The sequence below is a fragment of the Lissotriton helveticus genome, chromosome 6 (assembly GCF_964261635.1).
Source record: "Lissotriton helveticus chromosome 6, aLisHel1.1, whole genome shotgun sequence".
Lineage (NCBI taxonomy): Eukaryota > Metazoa > Chordata > Amphibia > Caudata > Salamandridae > Lissotriton > Lissotriton helveticus.
The window spans coordinates 711,280,759-711,303,652 of NC_136067.1; the positions used below are offsets into that span (position 1 = coordinate 711,280,759).

The 22,894-nt window shown below is 42.1% G+C and overlaps 1 protein-coding gene across 1 annotated transcript in view; it reads right to left on the reverse strand.

Annotated features, from left to right (window-relative positions):
• LOC144762899 (trypsin-3-like) overlaps positions 1–17,261 on the reverse strand; it is a 41,168-nt gene extending 23,907 nt beyond the window's left edge. The window contains exons 1-3 of the mRNA XM_078648196.1: positions 17,136–17,261; positions 13,202–13,370; positions 11,094–11,353 (exon numbers count right to left, since the gene is read on the reverse strand). Of these exons, the coding sequence (XP_078504322.1) occupies positions 11,094–11,353; positions 13,202–13,370; positions 17,136–17,181 (475 nt within the window). The 5' untranslated portion in view covers positions 17,182–17,261. The remainder of the gene's footprint in view (positions 1–11,093; positions 11,354–13,201; positions 13,371–17,135) is intronic.
• Positions 17,262–22,894: the final 5,633 nt, after the last annotated feature.

The following is a 22,894-nucleotide window of genomic DNA, read 5'->3' on the forward strand; positions in this document are numbered from 1 at the left end:
TCAAAATATTTGTGAAGCAACGTTGAAGAAATGTCTCGTTTCGTGTGTTTTATACCTTCTGTTTCGCTGTAATGTTCATCCAGTAACTGTTATTGAGCGGAAGAAAGAGTAGTGAAGCAGCACATGCTATATGGCAATATGTTATTTCTAGAATCCTACACACCTTTTAGGCTACTTCAAGGTCAAAACTTTAGGGAAGGATTGTCATGATCTGGCTATCAGAGGCCAATTTAGGGAGCTTCTGATTTTTTTTAAAGTGAAAATGGCTTTATTTCAGCTTTCTCCTGCTGAAAAAAATCTATCACTTCAATGCACGTCAATGGAGAAGTTACTTCCTGCCAGTAGAGTAGCCCGGAGTAACAGACGCATGAGTTACGGGAGAAGTTGAGAGAGGATCGAATTTATTTAATCTTGAATACTGCAAACAAATTTAAATATATTCATTGTGGGGAAAGAAGTATCTAGAGCATTGATTCTTAAACTGGTTCCACTGACCCCTGGGGCTCATGGCACCTACTCTACTCAGGGGTTCATGACTACTTAGAAAATAAAATGACATCAGCAGATTAATAAACTATTTAAACACAAAAAAATGTATATGTAAGTTGGAAAATTATAAAGTGTACAGTAAATATGAAGGACTCTTGGAAATTTGAGGCAAAAAAAGAGCTTTATGAGGTCTTTGGTGGAGGAACTCCATATAAACGCAGTAGGAGGGATACACAGCTTGAACGACCTGCATGCCTGGGTGGCCCTGGTGGAAAGATGTGCAGCCCCTGCAGATACTCCATTAAATAGGGAGAGCACCCGCATGGGAAATTTAGAGGTCCTTTGGCCCTTTGCATTAGGCTGTAATTGGATGTGTACCTTGGATGTTTAACTGTAATGTCACTGGTCGATTGCCTCCTGCAAATCTATTATTGTTAATGCAATGGAATACCCCTCCAGTTGCTCGCTATGTACTGTGAATATTGTAGAAAGAGCTGCATTGATGGATGTCATTGATATGTTGAAACTTGATAAATAAAGGATTTTTTTTTTTAAATAGAGCCCTATTTACAAAGGAAAATGTACTTGTGTACTCATGTGTAAATTTACTAATGTAGCTAATAGCAAATTTGCAATTATTTGCTATTTACCATTTCCTAGTATAAAGTAACCTAGGTGCAGACTGACGTATCTACACCCTGGGTGGAACCTTCTACACCAGAATTTCCGAGTGCAAATTACTACTCATAATGTTTAACACATAGGTGAAGAGTTCCCTTATCGTGGCAGAGATCTTCCTTTTTGAAAGCATACAGAAAATGTTTAAAATTTTTTATTATTTAAACAAAACTATAAAAAGGTTTTAATATAAAATACGGATGCAAAATGATTGCTTACATTTATTTTCATGCTCAAATTAATAAAATAAAATATTGTCACACATTAACTTAAATGTTTAATATTTAATCAAAATACATTTTATTTTTATATATTATTTTAAGCAATAATTTAAAAAATCCCACTTACAATAATAATTTTATTTGAAGTTAAGATATATTAAACGTATTAAGATTTATGTATATAAATATTGTGAATATTTTTTTTTAACAAACGTTTAACTTTATATGTTTGATATTACATTTTATACTAATTAATAATCCAAGGCTGAGCTGAAGTACATGTACAACTTTTTGGGGGGCATTTTGTCTATAGTAACTTTAGCAGTGTAGTTTGTGAATAGCAATAAAATTACTCTTTTGTGGATCGGGCGTTTGTATTTCAATGTCCTTCCCTAATCCAATTCTTAGCCCTCATAAACCTATCCGATTTAGGTGAAGGTATTCCCATTTTCTTGTCAATCTTCCCTCTCCTTCCCACAACTAATATTAAGATGCAGACCCATATGTGTGGACGTCTCCACACATGTCAGAGTCCTTTGCACACAAAAGATAGGAGTGGTGGAGTTGGAGGTCTCCGAATGTACAATAGTGAATAGTATTAATTCGTAGTACTACTTCACATAAGACAAAGTGCCGTTTGTGAAAAAGCTCCAAATTTGGTAGCCTTAGGTTGATTTTTGGGAACAGCACGAGTCCAGCAAACAGTAGTAAGTATGGATCACTGTGGCATAAAATAAAGTAATGCTATGCACAGACAAAAAGAGAACATCCATTATGAGCAAAAATTACAAAGAAATCTGTTTGAGTCCAACATATTGCTTCATCTTCTAGAAATAAAAACCGATTTTGTGTGCTACAACCCTGACATTAAAATTAAAAGTTCAGCTTTCGTATTTTTTGTTTGAATTGAATCAAATATGTTAGACTGTGGGCATTTCTTTCAGATATAGGGCCCGATTCCGATGGGTCAGGAACTGTAACCGACCGACCTCCTGTCGTCGGTTACAAACCTGCAAGTAAGATGCAACTGAACCCTGTTCAGTCGCAATCCTGGGAGCATACATTCCGAACGGAATGCATGCGCGCACTGCTAACTGCAGTGGGGCAGTTCATCCCTGCACCCTGTGGCAGGCACCTCAAAGTGTCTGCCACAGGGTGCAGGGATCAACAGGGGGAGCACCATAGGTACCCCTTAGGCCGCTATTTGGCAGCCTTGCACCCATTGGGGCCCTACTGGGGACCCCCAAAGACAGTTTCCCTCTGCTTTTTCGTGCCGGAAAGACTGGCACAAAAAGGCTGTGGGAAACTGATATCGTACTCCCTTGACCGGAAAGAGGCGGCCGGGGGAGTACTGAAGGGTTTCTGGATGGCGGATGGGCTCTCTGAGATCGCCCTAAACCATCCAGAAAAATCGTGGTCGGATTCCTTTCCGACCAGAATGGCTCAGTCGGAGCCCTTCTTGCCAACATCTGAATCAGGCCCATAGTTGTTTCTGTATTTGTGTGTATTCTTTTGTGGTTAAAATCGTAGAGGTTTTTAAGGTCGGAGTCCCAGCTTCCAAAAGAGATTCAGTAGGGGTTATAGATGTCTAAAGGGTAAGATTAGCTGGTCTAGAGAAAAGGGTGACGCAAAGACGGGACTTCAAAGATCTGTAGGATCAGGGCTGCTGCGACTTGTCGTGCAGAGAGTTAGAAGCTCTGCAAAGAGTGGACAAATAAGCTTGTGGTTCTGTGCACGAAGATCAGATACAGTGACAACCATGGAGTTCTGCATTTTTGTTTTTACAGTATTTTAACTTGGGTTGTTCCAGAAAGTGACTGTGACAATATCTCTCTGTAAGCGTAATGCAGAGGAGACCAGATTGAAGAATGGTTTTGAATATGATGCAGAATATTTTACTCTTCATGCACTGCATTGACCAATCCAACAAGGATCAGTGATGGGAGCATCGGGGCCACTCTCCATAGACCAACGCATGTGGGCGATTGTGCTAGGGATTGTAAAATCACATGTTTTACACTGGAAGATCCTGCAGAGAGAGCTAAATCCAACACGGCCTATCTGGCCTAAATAGTAGAGTCAGAGGAACTCAGTCATGTGGCAAATAATGTGCATTTCCATGTCTATTGCCATTAAGCTCCCTCTTCTAATTTCCACTGACCAAGGTCATGCATGCCTCTGTTCTGCCTAGACCTTCCTCTTTTTCAGTTGCCTATAGAAGTTAAATTCCATTGGCTGAAAGGAATGGACAGGGAGAGGAGCTGAATGCATCATTTGATCAGCCTGTAAGTGGCAGTTATGTTAATTTCTGTCTAGTTTGTACATGGAAAGTTACTGGGTGATGTGTTAAGCAAGGGTCAAGAAAAAAGGGGTCACAAAATGTAAAATGCCCATGCATTTACCATAGACTTTTTTTTAAAGAGGCACTACCTGAATGTAATTACACCGAATTGAGCAGGAAGCTAGGGGCCTGATTACGAGTTTGGCGATCCTCCTGTCGCAACGGCTGCACCGACAGGACCGCCAAGCCCGTAGTGCACCTGCCCATTGGATTACGAGTTTAAACCATGGAGGCGGCGGTGCTCTGGTGATCTCAGGGTGTTGGCCTCTTAGGCTCATCGGAGAGTCTGTACAGCGGATCGCCATTGTGGCAGCGCCTGCAGCACATTCCTGTATGGTGTGGCATGCACAATGTCCTACATGGCACACCGTGTTAAAACGTGGGTGCAATTCCAAGGGAGCATGACATGTGCCCCCCGCATGCACCCATCGGCTAAGGAGTGACAGGGGACAGTGTTAGGGTACACTTAGTTGCCTGTATACCACTCTCGCAAGAGTCCCTTGAATCCAATTTTAAAAAACAGGACTTTGATTGGCACCAGGGGGCTTTTTTACCCTTGGGATATCTTGCTCAGTCAGTAACTACAAATTGTGCCCTAAAGTAACTATTACTCGCTCCCTCACCATGTAGACAAAAATGAAATTCTTCTGTTTGGCAAAGCGAGAGATCGTTGGACCAACACTAATTGTCCACAAGACATTCCTTCTCTACTCTTCGTGATGACGACTCCCTGCAGCCCCCACAGCATTATCAAGAGGTGTGGTGGTGCCCCTGCCCCTTTTAGGGGCACCACCAGAAATAAAAAAAACATTATTAAAGGAGCCCTTGGGCAATATAGGTACCTCCTTCAAAGAAACAATGAATAATAAATTACCAGCTCCTGTGGCTTATTTGATATTCCTTTGCAATTCTTTTTGTAACCTGAGTGCCCTGGTACCCACCTGGGGCACACATACAACCAAAATTATTGGAGCTACGAGAGGAGCCCTAGTGCCCTGTGGCCCTGGCTGACTCCCTAGCAGGCACCCATATCAAGTGCCTGCAGCACGGGGCAATGTCTTTCAAAAGTGGATGATCCAAGGCGACCTGGAGTTCCCACATTACCAAAATCATTGAGTGCTGTTTGTGAAGCCCCAAAGCCCCCGCGGCCCCTGCAAGCTCCCCGGCCACCACTGAAGTGGGAGGTGGAATTGTTTTTTTCAAAAGCATGTGACCCAATACCCACCCAGGGCACCTACATTTGTTGGGCCCACAGGGGAGCCCCAAGCCCCCAAAAACCTCGTTGGCTCCCCAGCTAGCAGCCATAGTGGTGCTAGAAGGAGCTGGCTCACTCACTTTGCTCCCACCCAGAATGAAGCAGTTTTTTGCAATGCTCCCGCCCGGGTGGGAGTAAAGTTGTGTTATGTGTTCCGGAAGAGTGCAGGCAAGGTATGCCTCCTTCCGCTCAAATTGAAAACTACCCCAGGGGATGAGGTCCACTGGGCTAGATGAGAGTCTTGAGAAGTTGAGCTGCATGACCTCTCCCCTAATAATAAAGCCAACCCCAAAGGAAAGGGTTCCCAGAGCCTAACAGTGGCTTAGGGAGGGGGGCAAATAATCCCTCCCCAAAATAAAGCAATGTGCCACCTCCCTCACCCACTCCTTAGATCCTCCACAAATATGTGGCAACATTTAAAAAAAATATTTTTGGGGCCAGAGGGTCCACCACCCTGACCTATCTTTTTTAAACTTAATTCTAGGACAGGCTACTCAATTCTTGAGTCCTAAAATGGCTGTCCCAACATCTTTGTTGATATGGTGTCATCAAATCAGATGTTATGTTAGGATCTGAAATATTTATACATCTTAAGCCTTAACTACTGAATGAATTTACACCGAAAGCATGCTTTCTGGATCAAGATCTACCCTTCTGCCAAATTTTGTGAAATTCCGTTCAGCAGTTGTTGCGCTATTACTTTTCAATTATCCTATTGAAAAATGAATGGGGAAAATGAGTTTTGGGACTCCCTTTCTTATTCACTCCCTACTTGACGGATCACCCCAAAACTTTCCAGGTTGGATCTGATATAGATGAGGCTAGGATATGGTAAACACAGAAACTTTTCCTATTTTCGATGCATCATGTAGTGTCTAGTTTCTCTGTCCAGCAGCAAGAGGAAAATCAAAATGTCGTAAGGAGAGGAACAATGATCCATCCTCGGACCTCCTCACTCATCAAGGATCATTATAATGACAAATGGGCTTCCTACCTCGCAGATGGCATATAAAATAAAAATTCCCTTGGTGTCTCAAGAATTTCTCTACTAAGGTGAATACCCAGAAGGCGATTGAAAATGAAAGGTCGATTCCTGGAGAACAATTAATTCTGCATAGTCTGGTTGACATGGTTCTGTCTATTGGTCCCTGTGGGGTCTGTGGAATTTGTCAGGACCAGCAATTCCTTTTTAGTGCATCTCTATGCCCCATTAATTCCAGATATCTTTCACTCATATACACATCTTGTGATTACAAGAGGAATTCAGAAATACTTGCAATTAATTTTCCTAATGTAGGACCCTATTGATTGAAAGGCACCATGGAGGTACACCATGTGGGGACCCCTTGAAGTCACACATTCTTCAAAGTGAAAGCCCTGTATTTGACCTATTCATCAGTCTGTCCATAAATGGGGCCCCATTTGTCCCCCCTCCAGAGACGCTAGTAATGACTTTGCCAATGCTAGCCGTACTTGCAATATTATTGATACATGGTGTTTTAAATGACATGATAAAAACCTTCTTGGATAAGTTCTCTGTATCTTTTTACCTGTACTTTAGAGAAAGACACCTGAATGAAACCAATCTGGCAAGAACTTATGAGTTGTCTACTATGATACTAAAGCTCATCTAAATTAGCAGTGTTGAGAGAGAAAAGGCTAGCATGTTGACGCATTGACTGGACATTTATCAAAGCTCCTTTGTTTCCTATTTTAAGGAAACAAAGGACACTGAGTGCTATAAATAGTGTGTAATTAATTACACACTCCCCTCTAAACTTAAAACATCAACATTCACCTCTGTGGATGATTGTAGGAAAATGCCTCTTTTTTTGCATGATTGCCCCCATTTTTTGTGAAAGGATTGTGCTGTTTTTGTTTAGTCTGTGCTCTTGAACTCAACTAACCCAGGCCTCATTTTAAGTGTTCTGTCTCCTAAAGCATGTTGCAATTCTCCTAACAGACATATTTAAGTCCCTAATATATGGTACCAAGTGTTCCCAGGGCCTGTGCGCAAAATGTCACTAGTGGCTTCAGCACATACCTTGCCACCCACTACTGTGTCAGTGCAAGCATGACTGCAAACCTACCATTGTTGCCTAGCTATGCAGTTTTAAATTGCATCTTTGACCTGCCCACATGAACCTTTTTGGATTATCTAAACTTTCCCTTTTAGTATGAATATGTCACACCTATATAGGCCTTATAAGCCCTAAGGAGCGGTGCATGGTATTTAAAAGTGGGACATGTAGAAAATTACTGTCACACATGTCCTTACAGTGAAAAGGCTATAAAATCTGTTTTCGCTGTAGCAAAGCTGGCTGTTCCAAGCAAAATCCTGAGCTAGAAGAGTACAGTTAATAATACTAATTGTCATTAGGAAACAGCTAAAAATATAATTCAATAATAATTCAATAATAATATTATTAATATATAATTAATAATCGTTCAAAATTCAATATAAAGGTAAAATCAAATTTGTGATAACTATTAAGGAAAAGGTACTTTTAGACAGTAACCTTTTCTCTGCCTAAATCCTCCAGAGGACCATTTGCATGAGCTTCAACTGGTGTTAGATAGCCCCCTTGAAGTGGTGCAAAACCTGGGCAGAAAAAGGTCTTGGGTGTGGCAAGGTGTTTCTGTTTCACTGGCAGGATGACCATCTAGGCTGTCTTCAGGAACCTATTTAATTTCAGAGACCTACCATGTCACAGGGCAATGTTAGCTGACACATGGGCAGGCTTCTTCTGTGCTCCCCAGTCAGGCGGGCACCAGTCCCAGGGATCTTTAACCCCATTGGATAGGGTGGAACAGGAAATCACCCGTTTCAACAGGCATAAATCTGGTATCCGAAGTGCCCTCCTGAGAACATTATTGGATCTATGGAAGATCAGGAGAGGACTCAAACTAATGTTGGAGACCTGAGAAGAACCCTGAAGAACTGGACCTGATCTCGTTTTTGTTCTGAGGCCAAAAAGTGGACTCTAGGGGTCAGTTGGCTGACTACCGGTTAACCTTCATGACTACAAAAAGCTGCAAGAAGTCCCATTTACTGAGGGGCCCAGCTGGCCAATTCCAACTGGAACTGCTCTGGAACCTGCTGGGGGCTTGTGCTGGAGTGAGACTTGACCCCCAAGTGTTGTTCCTGATGTCCTGGCATCTTTGACTGTGTCTAGCTGTACTCCTCCTAAAACTCCTGGGACTTAGAAACATCTTGGCTCCAAAGACCTCCAGAGGTCAGGGACAAACCTACCAAGTCAATCCGATAAAGGTGAGTTGCTGCTTGATATAAGATTTAGGTTTCTCCTGCTCTGAGCTTTTCCTCATCTGCATATCTGGTTTGGCTGGACTTTGTAGACAGGGTATCCAGTCCTGATGTAAGAATCCAAGCTCCCAAAAATGTACTACGTCCGAACGTAGAAATCTTCACTGGGCAAAGGTCCAATAAGTATATGGACCACCTTAGGCATGAATTTATTATTTTTCACACTCTGAGCTTTCCCTCCGAAAGCCAATGGCTTCACTAGGACCTCATTTGATGGCTATTCAGCTTTGTGGAGCCCCTCTCAGCCACAGCCTACTGCATTGCCCAGCTGAGGATTTTTTAGTTCCATTTCAGTGGTTAAGATAGAAGACAAAACCTCTGACCGGGTAAAACCTAGTTTCCATAGCTGTCAACTCTAAATTGTGCCATGATCCTGGTCAAGCGCAGCCAGATGACCACGGTTGTCTCTCAATGCTTTTTTGTACTATTTAATTTGAAAACTGGAAAAATTCGTATCTCCAGTTCCCCTTATTGTTGCTGTTTTGGTGAGATTTTGTTTAATATTTTTTTTGGCAATGATGCTGTATTATTGGCTTGCACCGAACATCTATACAGAAGCTACTGAGAGACTTCGAAAATTATCGCATGTTCAAAAATCTGGTGATTAACACTCCCCAAAATTAATTAATTATATTAAATTCAAGGTGAAATTAAAAAAAAAATTGAAAATCTACAGCAGGACCCTAGATCATGTTGAATATTGTGATTAGCTGGTGATTAGACTAGACAAGAAGTTGTTCTGGCCAAACAGCTAGTAAAAAGTGAAACAATCACTAGTCAATGTGCAAGTGCTGTTTTACGGTTCTGTAACCAATGCAGATGAAGATCAATTGAACCCGCCCTCTACGTGCAGTGCTATGGCTGTGTTAAGGCTGAAGTTGGGCATGCACAATGTCGAAGGCCATCTAGCACTTAAACTGACCTTGCATTGAATCCGAACATGGACTAAACCCAAGCTTGCTATTCATTTAAAAGCCCTTGGCAAGGCAGTGGCTCATGCAGACCACCCTGGCCGAATGTTATTGCAAGTATTCCAGCTGCTGCAGGTTGTGCAGGAATCTGGACGATCTGTAGTCAGAAAATATTGGGCTTTGAGAAGACACAGCAAAGAGACAAGTTCAGGAGACACTTCCCGGAAACTAAAACCTCTGCCTGGTTTGAGCTGTACTTGGACCACTTATTTCCAGAGATACAAAGATCATTGTACATAAGGTTCAGAATAGGCACACTGCCAACAGTGAGTTACGCCAACAGCAGGTCCAACCATCTTCAGCCTCGGCTGCGTGTAACTGCAAACAAGGCTCTGATGAAGCTGTTTTACATTTCATGCTCCTCTGCACTAACTCCTTCAAGGCAAGGAGGCTCTACCTTCGCCCCCTTTTTAACAAATATAACATAAGGCATTGATTGCCCCTATGTCTTCAAACTGATTATGAAGATGCATTGCATCTTGGTGGCATCATCAATCTATGCTGCCTGGAATGAGACACAACTTTCCTTTCCAGAAGTTCATTGTTTTCTTTGACTTTGGGGGTCTGCTGGATTGCACCACAGATGGCACTGACTTACCATGCTTCGCCTGCTGCCGAGCGCCTATGTCATCAGCGCCTAAACTTCACCTCACCTTATGCATTTTGAGCCCGGGGCGACCCTATGCAACAACCATCGTTTGTTATTACAAAGTTGACTAGTTGTCTAATGGTGATCTCCCTCGACTGACTATCCTTAAACTGACAAGACAAAAGTCTTCCAGAGGCCAGAGCCCTGCAGGCTCACTATTGGAGCAGAGCTCACTGTGTCTGTCTTCTCTCTGTATTTTCCCTGAGAATACATCTCCTCATCTGCTATAAAAGTATCCTGCTCAGAAACTGTGACACTATCCCTAAAAGCCACATTTCAGAATTGTCATATTTTCCTATGTAATCAGTACCATTTGGAGACAGCCCCTGCAGAGAACATAGTTTCATTTTCAGCATTCTTTTTGAAGACATAAAACAAAGATTGTTTTCACATTTAACACACAAATTCCACGTGAAGCACCTGCAGCTGAATGAAACGTGTAAACTGCACATTTGATAGATACATGTATTAAGGTGCATAGCACATTTAATAAGCATTGGCACAGCCGACAGGTCTCGCTTTTGGGACCTCATAAGTATTTAGTTATGCAGCACAATATCCTTGGTGCAACAACATCAAGTGTTGCATGGCTAAACACTTATAAGGACCCAAAGGCGAGACCTATTGGCTATGCCAATGCTTGTTTTTAAAAGAGATGACTGAAGAGAACTGCAATGTTTGACTTCCTAAATATATTTAGAAATACAAATTAGATAGATTAGTTGCATCAAAAATATTTTTGTCATTTTGGGGCACCACAGCGATTTTTGTTTACATGAGGGGGCGCAGCAATAAAAAGACCACTGCTTGAACTGGTTGCATTTCTGTTCTTCCACAGCTAGACTGTTTACATCACCTCAGGTACCTCGAATTGTCCTATGTCAGGTGTCACGCACAATTTTACATTTATAACTGCAAAACAAAACGACCAAAAATCGAGAATGCAAAGCAAAAGGCAACTTACAGCAACTTCCTCGCATCTTCTGAACTTCTAGTTCTACAGTTAGCTTTTAGACATACAGTCAACTGCACTGAAGGGCATTGCCGTTTAATTCAAGCATCATTTTGGAATTTGTTGATTGCAAACTGGACAGTGACACAGACAAACGTGTATACTATGCACCTGATTGTACAAGTAGAAATAGTGGATTCGCGCCATTTTACCTGAATCAGGCACTGTATTGCCCCATCCAGATGTGAGGCACCAGGTACCAGCTGCTGCACAACTGGTTGGCAGAGCAATTGGAGAGACGTAGTGGTTGTACTGTGCCGGTTTGGACAGCTTGACCAGCATGATGTCGTTATCTTGATTCTGGGAGTTGTAGTTCGGATGCTTGATGACTTTAGAGACTTGGATGGCCTGCTCCGTGCTTTCGGTGTAAGTCGTGTCATACTCACCAAGGTAGGCTACCAAGGTGTTGGCCCTTGCAGGGAAAAACATGAATGGAGAATGAGTTAACTAAAAAAGAGATAGAGACAGAGTGGAAGACAAAGGATGGATTGATTGATGGACAGCTCGTTTAAACGTATTGGTGATGTGCAGTCATGCAATTGTGCAGAAACTGCAGACTGCACATTTAATAAACTTCTGCAACATCAAGTGAACTTATATTACCGCATTTCAAATGTGTTGATGCCCCATCACAGCATAGGAAAGTCACGCCCATACACAAGGGCAAAATCGGTGCTAGCTTTGTAGCTTTAAATTCAGAAAAATGGTATTACCACCCCGTGGTGTTACTGAAAAATTATTGACCAATTTTAAATGAGGGCCAGAAGGAGTGACAGAGAGAACACTAGAAAATGTTCAACATAAACAATTTGCAAGACTGCCGACCACACTTAAACATTAACACTGTTGCGCTCTTTCTAACGACAGGTCATAGACGACCATACGTTTACATCTTGAAGTATGTATTATAAGGGTCATCCATGTCCCATTCCACCAGGAATAGTCCCAATGAACCAAAGAAAGTTCTAATGAGCACTATGCTGAACAAATCGACTGCTCACCCTTTGCAAAGGCGCACCAAATACCCATCTAGGATCTGAGCTTTCACAGCAAAATACCATAGAGCCAGGTCACCTGCCATGCACGAGTATTGGTAAAATTAATAGACCATTACACGACTTGCAATCAGAAACCCCGACTGCTGACTTCAGCAAAGAGCTGCTCTTCTCCTTCAATGTTTGCAAAATGGCTATTTTGATTTTATTTCACCTTTCTGTGGTCCACAGGGCAATAGACCACACGATCCTCTGTAATCATCCGAGTTTCTAGAAAAGTTGGCTTGGTAATGGGACAATAATTGTATCTGTTCCATTCAGACTACATTCAACAAATTAAATGGAATCATCATCGGCTCTAAAACACATCAAACACAGGGTTCACCACGACAGTCCGAAGGCCATGGCAGTATTTAAAACTTACATGAGACATCTTACTCAGATCATATCCCATTACCGACTGAATTTCCTCTGCATGCTTTTGGAAATACAAACTTACTTACACTGGGGCGATTCCACAGATTAAGAAATGGATAGCAACAAGGAGGTAGCCAGAAAATGTAAATACACCTCACTTGAACAATACCTCTTCTCAAACGCTGAGCATCAGGCAAGCAAACCCTACTCTCCTTAAGAAAGCTACCATCACACTTGAATAATCCATCCATCCATCCATCCATCCATATGTCCACTAATCTATCTATCCAGGCATTCACACACCCGTCCTTTCATATTCCCCATCTTTCCATTTCTCATCTGTCCATTCATTCACCCTATACCCTTGACCCTTTTGCTCTTGCATCCATCCTCTTACCCTTTTATTTATCCACCTTTTTGCTCTTCCATCCTAGCTCTCTTTACTTGCATGAAACAAGCACTAAAATCCAAGCAAGCAGTGTGCTGCTCAAAAGGCAAATGGAAGTATGATCCTCCCCAGGGCACAACAAAATATCTCTTTTGCATCGCAGATCGACAAACAGAAGCGTTGATCCTCCTTGACCTCTCAGCAGCCTTCTGAACTATATCCCACCACACACTGATAAAAAGACTCTCCCACATTGGCATCCAAGGGCATGTGCTCGGATGGATCACTTCCTTCCTCACCGTAAGAACGCAGAGGACCCACCTCCCACCTCCCACCTTTCACCTCTGAACCCAAGGACATCAAACATGGGTGAGATCATTGGGCAATGGCCATCATTCAATGGTTCAAGTCGGCATATTTCGACAACTGATATATTGTACAGGAGAAGAGAAACACTCACGGCTGATAGCAATGGGCGGCTGATACGATCCAGTACTGATTGATCAAAGAACCTCCACACCAGCGACCTCCATTGCACATGAAGTAGACCTGCCAGGGCACGCTGCCCTTCGCGCAGTTGTAGCCGTTGACCACATCATTGATATCTTCAACCTTTGTCGGGTAGGCGGCTGCAAGCAGAAATGACGGGTAAGACAACTGGTTCCATAGCTATGGAATCAAATTACACATAGAGTCAGTAACTATCACTGTTACCTATTAACGTTTCCGCTCAGGATTAGAAACAGATCCTGAATTGTGCAGTAATGCCAAGCTCACTAAAGACCAAACAGTACTGATGATGCTCGATGTGGCATTATCGCATAAGAGGTTGTATCATGAACAGCTGTGCTGGCTCAGCACAGCTACCTATGTATTTGTAGTGTCCAATTGAAATACATTCAGCCTGGGGATTTGTTTGAGTTAGTACATGAGCAGCAGACAGCAAAGTTCAGACAAAGAGAGGCAATATTTTTAGTTTTCTCATCAAAGAGCTAAGTAGAAAAATACATATTGTTGCATTGCCCTCCCAATCAGAAGCATAAACCTGAAGCTGTCCGGTCAAACTGCTCCTATGGTACTAGTATTTCCAGAATGTGGTATTACAACATCAAATTACAGGGCATTGTTACTGAGGTTAAAAATGTTGCTGGGCTTACGTTTGTAAAAACACTGAAAAAATTCACTTTCTTTGATGATGCATTTCCTTAATGAGAGTGGTTGATTTTGAAAAACAGAATTGTAAATTATTAATTTACATGCAGGGTTGAAGTGCTTAAAAAGTAGAGAACTGTGGGGCATATTACCAAGGGCCATTATCGCCGCTTTAGCGTGACTTTTTCCCGCTAATGCGGCGATAATTTTATCGCCCTATTACCAAGCTGTCGCTAACACCAGTTAGCGACAGCTTGTAGGCGATAGCGGGCATTTAGGGGCCCACTTTGCATGTCAGCGATAATTATCGCTAATGACATGCAAAGTGGGCGTGCCAAGATGTTAGCGACTGTAAACAGTCGCTAACATCGCTATCTCCTATTACCTACAAAGGCGTAGTTTTGGAAATATTTGCGCTAAGCGTGAATATCTCCAAAAGCTAACACCTGCCAAGAGCAGTTCTTAGCCATGTTATCCAATGGGAGGTGGATAACATGGCTAAGAGCATTGTCACGATAATGTGTGAATATCGCTGTATTTCCAGTGATATTCACACATTTCGAATGATTTTTATCGTGTCTGAGATAAACCTTGATGATAGCAAGGTATCTCAGCGATAAAAATCGTCGCAGCGCGGCGATAAAATTATTCCCGCTAACACTGCTTAGCGATAAATATCGCTATTGCTAGGTAATATGCCCCTGTAATCCATACTGTGGTGGTGGGGTCAAAGGCTTACCTAAAAATACCCAAATATTCTGTGTCTTATTGTTTTTTCACTTTCAGTTAACTGCATATAAAAACACAAACCTTAAAGGCAAGTTAAACTAAACAGTGGTAAATGTATTATTTTATATTATGAAACTGCAGTTGGCTAATGTGAACGTTGCAGATGTCTTTATGTGGGATCAAAGAGCTAAAGATCCGTATTCTGATTGGTGCAGTGGGGAATAGCGACTAGTGCATTTATAGTGCTGCGAGGTCCCATCCTGTAACAAAAAGCACTGTGAATATGTAAGCCATTATTTTAACATTGTATTATATACGGTATAAAATAGGGTGCCACAAATTGATTTATTGTTTAAGATAAAACAAGTGCTTTCATAGTATATATTTAAGTAATAGGTAGACTGTCATTGTCCAAATTTGTTTATAGTGCCCGTTAAAAGTACGTTTTTCAGAGCTCTGCTGATTATACCCTTACATTTATTCTCAAAAAGAATAAACCTTTCTCTCCATAAAAATTCAGCTGACCCCCTAGATTGATGCCTAATAATCCCATTCGCTCCCTTCACTTTGAGGGAATTCACAAAGTGTTAGCAAATCTGTTACACATTGCTAAAAACATATAGTTGCTTTCTCTTCGGCTGCAAAGCTGGTTCAAAATGTGCCTTTTTATTTCACATTTTTATATTAACTTCAAATGGCTGCTGTATGTTCTGCTTGCAGTCCTTTCTGCAGTTTAGGTTGTAAACTGTTTAAGAATCAAGGCAAAATTGTAGCTAATTGCTTTTGAGTAAACCGTTGGGTGGCAATTTATTTTTCTCTCCTTCACATAGAAAAACAAAAAATGTGTGGCACAATTGAAAAGCTTCTTGTTTAGAAAACATCTCTTGTAAAACCGCTCCATTCATGGATGTATTTTTTTTTTTAAATCAACATTTTTGTTACAATTATAATGCAGCCTCGTTCGGGTGATGGTACATTTCCTTTTTGTCTTTTTATTTTTTTGTGCTTGAAATGAAAAAAAAAACACCCAGAAATTTAACCATTGCACCCGATTGCAAAGAAAAGAAATACTGGATTTATAAATGGTTGTTTTATGTGTTGGGAAAATGCATGCTTCCCTTAATTTGTTCCTTCTTTTGGAGTTCACTGCAGGCATGACCATATAGTTGCGGTGTTGCGGTGTGTTTGCGACGAAAGAAGGCTTTTGGGGAGAACTATGGAACACGAATCCCCTGCATCATGAAGTTTGGGCTTGGCAAATGGGAGCTGCTTCTTCAACCTCATCACCAGGGAAAATACAATACTTTGATTCTTTTTGTGCACAGCCAACTTGTCCCCCCAGGGCTTTCAACCACCTATCAACTGAAACCGAAACAGTTATTAAACAAGGGGCAACTCTAGAATTCTCGGGTATCATTAGGAGTTCCCTCCTCCAATGTAAACAAGCATTAGTAAAGTCAATTGGTCTGTTCTTGGCCGTCAGCTTTTTGACTTTGTGAGTGCTTGTTTTGTTTTGTGGCAGGTTTTGCACAGGTTTACTGTTGGGGAAACTGCTGGGCCCTTCTCAAATCTTGAAAAAAATGGCTAAAGGCAAAAATATATTTAGGTCACAAAAAGGGCATTTAATGGAACTACTTTGTGTGCAGATGTGCTCCTTGTGAAATGGAATAATGCCATCACTCACAGTGAAGTTAGCCAACGGCTAAGGTGGGCAGACCCATTGCTCCATGCTGGAGGGCGTAGTGGGCGAACAAAAACAGGGATGGCATAATACTATACCAATTGATAAAGAGCGCTAGCTGAAAGCTCCATAAGTATATTCAACGCATACTTTTAGCAATATCAAAAGGTCTTGGCTAACGCCTTATCTAAACAAACTCTGCAGTAGATAAAAAATGACATGTGAGCCGAAGTGCTCTGGAGAATGGATAGTTTGACCATCACCAAATGCCCCCTGGCATGATATCATTCTTTGAACGACAACTTGCACTCTATCATTAAATTTCCTAAAAGAAATGGATGAAAATAGGCAGCACCAGGAGATGGATCAATGGTATGAGAGAGCTCCAGAGCTGAACTTGTCTAGCTACACCGTATGCAGCTCCTGCTTAGTTTATGTTGTCTCATGAGTACCTGAACTATCTCCTTTGGTCTGTGATTCCTGAACCACGAGAATTTACGCACCTACTGATTGTATTTGATAACATGAACTAGTGATTATTATAGTCGGATCTAGTGTCTACCACATGAAGATGCTTCTGTTACTTGTTACTCCAATAGTTTCCCTTTCTAAGTGAAGCTACAGGTCTGTCCTTTACCGGCTTACTCTCGCTCTATGGCCGGCATATATTTATCGAACGTATAGGATACCTAGAGCCTCATGTTCAAGAAGAAAGTGAGTCCTCTTATAAAATACACTTCAAACTCAGAGAATAAGGTTCTGTATAAAGATCTAAAGGCCTAAATTCCACACGGATGTGTTTCACACATTGACGCTATTTTCATTGGCTTACCTGCCTGATGCCCCAGTGCCAGAACCACCAGCAGAAAGAACTTCATCTTGGAGGATTGGTCTTATGCTGTGTCTGCCTACAACTGTTAAAACTGGAAGGACCTTTTTATACAGTTTTATATCAGGTCTCCTGCGTCAGAGATAACATAGAACTTTCTGCGGAACATGGGCTATATGCCTAATCTTGTCCAAATTCTGATCTGGTTTTCAGAAAAAACTCTTAATACAAACAGTAAAATGAAAACTGGCACACATCCCAGAAGTATACATGCGGAACACAATAGATTAGTCTGTCTCACAATCTCAGCCAGAATAGCATGAGTCTGTGGCTCAACGTGACCAAAGGTTCAAATTGGTGATATCAACGTTAGAATAAACACAGACAGGCACACAAATACATAGAAACTCTCCTGCAAGGACAAATATGTTTATGCTCATGACCTTTTACTAAAAAGCGAATTCAATGGTTGTTAGAGGTCCACACAAATTGTGTGCCCTCCTTGACTTTAGGATTTTCACAGGTTGATGAAGGTTCTAAAGTCTAACAAAGTCCTAGCAGAAAACTAACAATTGAGCAGATACACAGTTCCATTAGTGAGAATACAGATTACACTGTAAATAACTATTCTTTGCAAAAAACATACCATCCTTATGGATTTCATGTCCGCACATACTATTGATGGTCCCTGTACTCACATCTGGGGCCGTATTGGGGAGAGGAAGTGGCCTAACGGCTAGGGTGGGCGACTTCGAATATAAGGAACCGGGTTCGAGTCTCGGCAATGATGCTGAACATCCTGTGATTCTGGGCAAAAAACCTAATCTCCCTGTGCCTAACAAAAATGAATGTGTTCTCACGTAATGCAACTGGTGCTATGTAACGTGCTCTGATACCTGATTCGGGACAAGTTCACCCTATATAAAACTCTGTATAAATAAATATCATGAAGGGCTGCGCTGGTGCAGAGCCGAACGTCTGTTTGTGTGTTCTTGCACTGTGTAAAGTGCATTCGTTTAGTTTCATATTTATTGAAATAACACAGCTCAGAAACAGAAAGAGACAAACTTTGCTCACAGTTTCCGAGCTATACTATCTAAACATCAGGCACTAATTCAGACATATATAACACATGAAAACAGACGCTCAGTGTTGTGCTGAGCCAGCGGAGCCCGTCCTGTTAGGGTCCCTCGTCAGCTTTATATACTCTGAGGCTTATTAATGGGATTTTGACGAAGGGCAGAGCAGCAAGGCACCTAGCTGCGCTGCCCTACGCCAAAGGGACAGGACGGGAATGCACCGTAGTTAAGCAATACGGAGCATTCATGTCCTTTCTCCCTGCACTGGCACGAAGGTGCAAAGCGCATCCCTTGCATGCAGGACTTTTTTGTGCAGGAGAGGGCACCTTCCGGCACTAAAACAATCCTAATCGGCGTCTTCCTTTGTGTGTGCTGCAGAATGCAACACTCATGGAAAGAGGAAACTACGAAGAGAAATAAACATATTTTTCTACATTACGCATCACCTCAGAAGTGTACAGATTTGGTGCTTCCCCAGGTTTGCATCACTTTGTAAATCAGCACCAGCATCAAATTCCATGGGTGTTATGTGGGAAAACCCACCGTAATGCCCATGGAATGCCTCCCAGGCTCAGAGGAAGGCGATGCAGCGCAAATCGCTGCGCCGCCTTACTTATGATTTATGAGGCCACTCAAAGCCATGCTCTGTGGCTTTGTGTGGCTTCATAAAACAAAGTGAGAGCCCTTCATCACACATGTACCAATTTACATAGTGCAAAAGTGATGCAGGGCTGTCATAAATAAGACTCTCGTTGTCCTCACAAACTAAGTGAATGTGGAAATGAACGTCCAGTGCCTCTCATGACTCAGAACACGTCCCACACCGAATAGAGGATGAAAAGGGTGCCCAGTGATTGCTGGGTTTTAAAACATGAAAATAATTTATGTAAGTGTTTAATAAGGTGCTAAGATGTCACCTTAATGTCACTACGGAGAAATGCAGAAAACCAATGGGAAGCTTAAAAGCATGGAAATGGTAGAAGTGCATGTGGGGCCAAACCTAATGCATTTTAATTTATTCTTAACCAGCTTCTCTGTCGCTACCTTTCTCTTTTGAAGTGTTTGGATGAATAGCAGCCATCGAATGTCACTGCACTACTGGACCCACATTGCGTGATAATCTGGACGATTGGTCTACTGAATATTGTCCCAGAATATTGTGGTATAGGAAAGTCAAGGACAGAATATCGAGGGACAAAATATCGAAAGGTAAGTGTACATAGGAAAGTATAGGTGTACAATTCCTAGCTCCACATCTCTGGACGTTGAAGATATATGTACCACGTAGGTCCACATATTTGGAGTTAGGAATGGAAAATCTAGATGTACTTAGTGTTCAATATTTGTTTTCAAAATGTTGTCATCAATTCCATTTTGGATCCATTGGAGGTCCACACCCCGATCAATCAGTAGTTGGAGCACTCTGTTGGAGGTAAATTTAGAAATCTGGTATTGGAAAAATGGAAGCCAATTATTATTTGGTCTTTTACGTAATGTTTTATATCCTGCCCAGCCCACGTACTGTGAGTTATTACTACTCTGATTCTAATCTGATTGTACGGTAGACTGAACCCTATTTTGGGTAGAGTGTGCAGTATATAAAGTGCAACACAGCATCATTAGCTGAAATTGGCAAAGTAAGTAAGTACATTTATTTATTTGCGTGATTAATTAAAAACCATTGCAACAGAAGATCAAATTATTTTAAAAAAACAGTAAGTCCTAAAAAACTGTTTCATTTGTGCAAGAGAGCAAAAGTGTGTGCTTTCAGACCAAGAATGCAGTTCAGGGATCAATAAGATCAGTATAAAAGCAGCTGGTGGGTAAAATAATAATTAAAATTCAGCAAGACCCGGACCTATCCCAACCCTATGTTGACAAGAAGGCAGGATTCAAACACATTATGCTTGCAAATAGAAAGTCGTGCCTGATCTCAGTTCTCAGTGAGTTCATGTAAAGGTCTTCATCCCCCCCCCACTCCCTCCCCACCTTCGGGTTAGAAGCACCATTAGGCCATGGTCCCAGCTGCCACGCTGTTCAGTTGAACACTGAGGGGCATATTATCAAGGACCGGTGTTAAAATTATCGCTGTTTTATCGGCAGGAAACTGCCGATAAAACAGTGATAAAGGGCTTGATAATACGCCCTTGTTAATTCCCATAGAAGCCCATGTTCTTGTGTTAACATAGGCTTCTATGGGAATTAACAAGGGCGTATTATCAAGCCCATTATCGCCGTTTTATCAGCAGTTTCCTGACGATAAAACAGCGATAATTTTATCACCGGTCCTTGATAATATGCCCCTGAGCTCTTTTCCCCTCCTGGTCTTCCGGCTTGTCCTCAGGATGGATGTGTTTCTATTGTTTAGTCCCCTTTTGACTATATTAAAATATCCCACAAGGTGTCAGTTTAACTATAGATACTCTATGGCAAAGCATAAACAAGATGCTGTTTCCCCGACTCTTCTTGGTCGTCCCACATGCTCTCAGGATGTGTTTTTGTCAATTTGTGGGTTTTTTCTCACTATGTTCAAATATCTCACAAGGCAGGAGTTTAGCTCTTTGGCAAAGCATGCCTTGACCATCTGCCTGCAAGTGTAAATGTCCCTACCTCTCCGCCTCAGGACTTCTTTCTGAGTTGAAAATGAGCCTTTGCTATCTTTTGTCACACCTAAATACTTAGACTCTTTCACTGTCTCAACAGTTGCTTGCCCAAATCCCAACGAGGTGTCCCTTTTGCCTTTTTTTGGCTCAGGACCATGGTCTTAGTCTTGTCTAAGTTGAAGCTCGAGCAGTTTTCATCTGAATAGGATTGAGTTCATTTAGTAGATGCTGAAGGCCAGCAGAGGTACGACTTATGAGAACCAAATCATTGGCATATAGTAAGTTCGAAAGGGACAGGCCTCCCAGTTTCGGGGCATGAGAATTACACCTGTCTAACCTTGATGTTAGGTCCGCCATGAAGAGGTTAAACAGGGTAGGAACTAACAGCCAGATTCATCAAGCCAAAATCGGCTCGCAAAGAGCCAGATTCTGAGAATCTGGCCCTTTGCGAGCGCTATTTTTGCATTTGGGATTCATAATCCCAAATGCAAAAATCGCAATTCTAGAAATCTCTAAATTGCGAATAATTGCATTTAAAGAATTTCAATTTGAGATTCCTTAAATGCAATTCATGAACCATTTTAAAATTGCGAATTCGCAATCTGGGGCCGCTATTTACCGCGAAGTCTAACTACGTGGTAAATAGCAAAAACTTAGAAAAATACACTTTAGTGCATTTTTCTAAGTTGTATGTTACACACACACATGTCCTTTGGACATGAGTGTGCGCGACACCAGTGTACATTACCATTTCAGGGGTGCTACAGGGTGTCCTTTGGACACCCTGGCACCCTTGAAATCGCTTCCTTATTTGCGATTCGCTAATTGCTAATCCTTTTGGCCCATAGTAATGAATGGGAGAGCCATTCCTTATTTGCGATTAGCAATTAGCGAATCGCAAATAAGGAAGCAGTAGAAATCGCAAAAAATATTGCGATTTCTACATGTATCCCGTTTTGCGAGTCTTTAATAGCGATTCCTTAAAAATCGCTATTAAGGACTCGCAAAACAGGACTTTGATGAATCTGGGGGTAAGATGCACTCCTGTTTTAGCCTTTTAGTAGTTGGGGTGCGCCTAGAAAGATGGGTTCCTGACCCCAGCTTTACTTGTACCCAAGTATCTATATGTCGCAAAATCAGCTGTTTCCAGAGGGTTAATTGAATCTTCAAGTTAATCATTTTGCACCACAATTTACCCACGTCTATACAATCAAAAGCAGATCTATAATCAATAAAACAGAGATACAGGGGTAGCTTATCCCCCTTCTTAGCATTAATTAGTATGGAAAGGTTTAGAATATTGATAATAGTGCCGGTATGCTTGCAGAAACATGTCTGGTATTTTTGCTGGCCAAAGAGGTTAACTCCTCTGAGATGAGCCTGGCAAAATATTTGGCATCATTATCAATAAGGGCTACCAATCTGTAGTTTTTGTTGTTGTTCTTATTGCCGTGTTTATGAATCGATGATATGATCAAACTCCTTCTCTGAGGCCGGTATTGCCTTCTCCCTTATAATTTCCAAGAAGATCGGCACCAGGCTTTCTGCCCAATTAGACGGATCTAGTTTGAATAAGGCAGGGAGTATGCGATTAGGGCTTGGTGCCCCTTCCCATCTTACTTTGAAAATCTGCCTCGTGATTCGCTGTGCCGAGATTGCAAACATATGGGCAGATTTATGACGGCCTTGCGCCGCCGGTGCGTCACTTTATTTGACGCAACGGCGGCGCAAACAATGCGCCCCATTTACAACGTGACGCATCTAGGAGATACGTCACGTTGTAAAGCCCTGCGCCATAGGAGGCGTTACTGCGCAGGGGGGGGGGGGGCGTTCCTGCGCAGGAACGCCTCCTAAAAGTGGCTGAGTGAAATCTATAAGATTTCACTCAGTCACTTTCAGGCCAATGCTGCGCCAAAACCCTGCGCCTGCTTGAAGCAGGCGTAGGTCTTGACGCAGCATTGTGGAGATGGGGCACCCCCGAGCCTTGCTGGAGCTGCGTCGCGCTTGCGACGCAGCTCCAGCAATGCGCCACCTTTACGGCACAGATGCGTCACGCATCTGTGCCGTTTTTGCCCCGTGG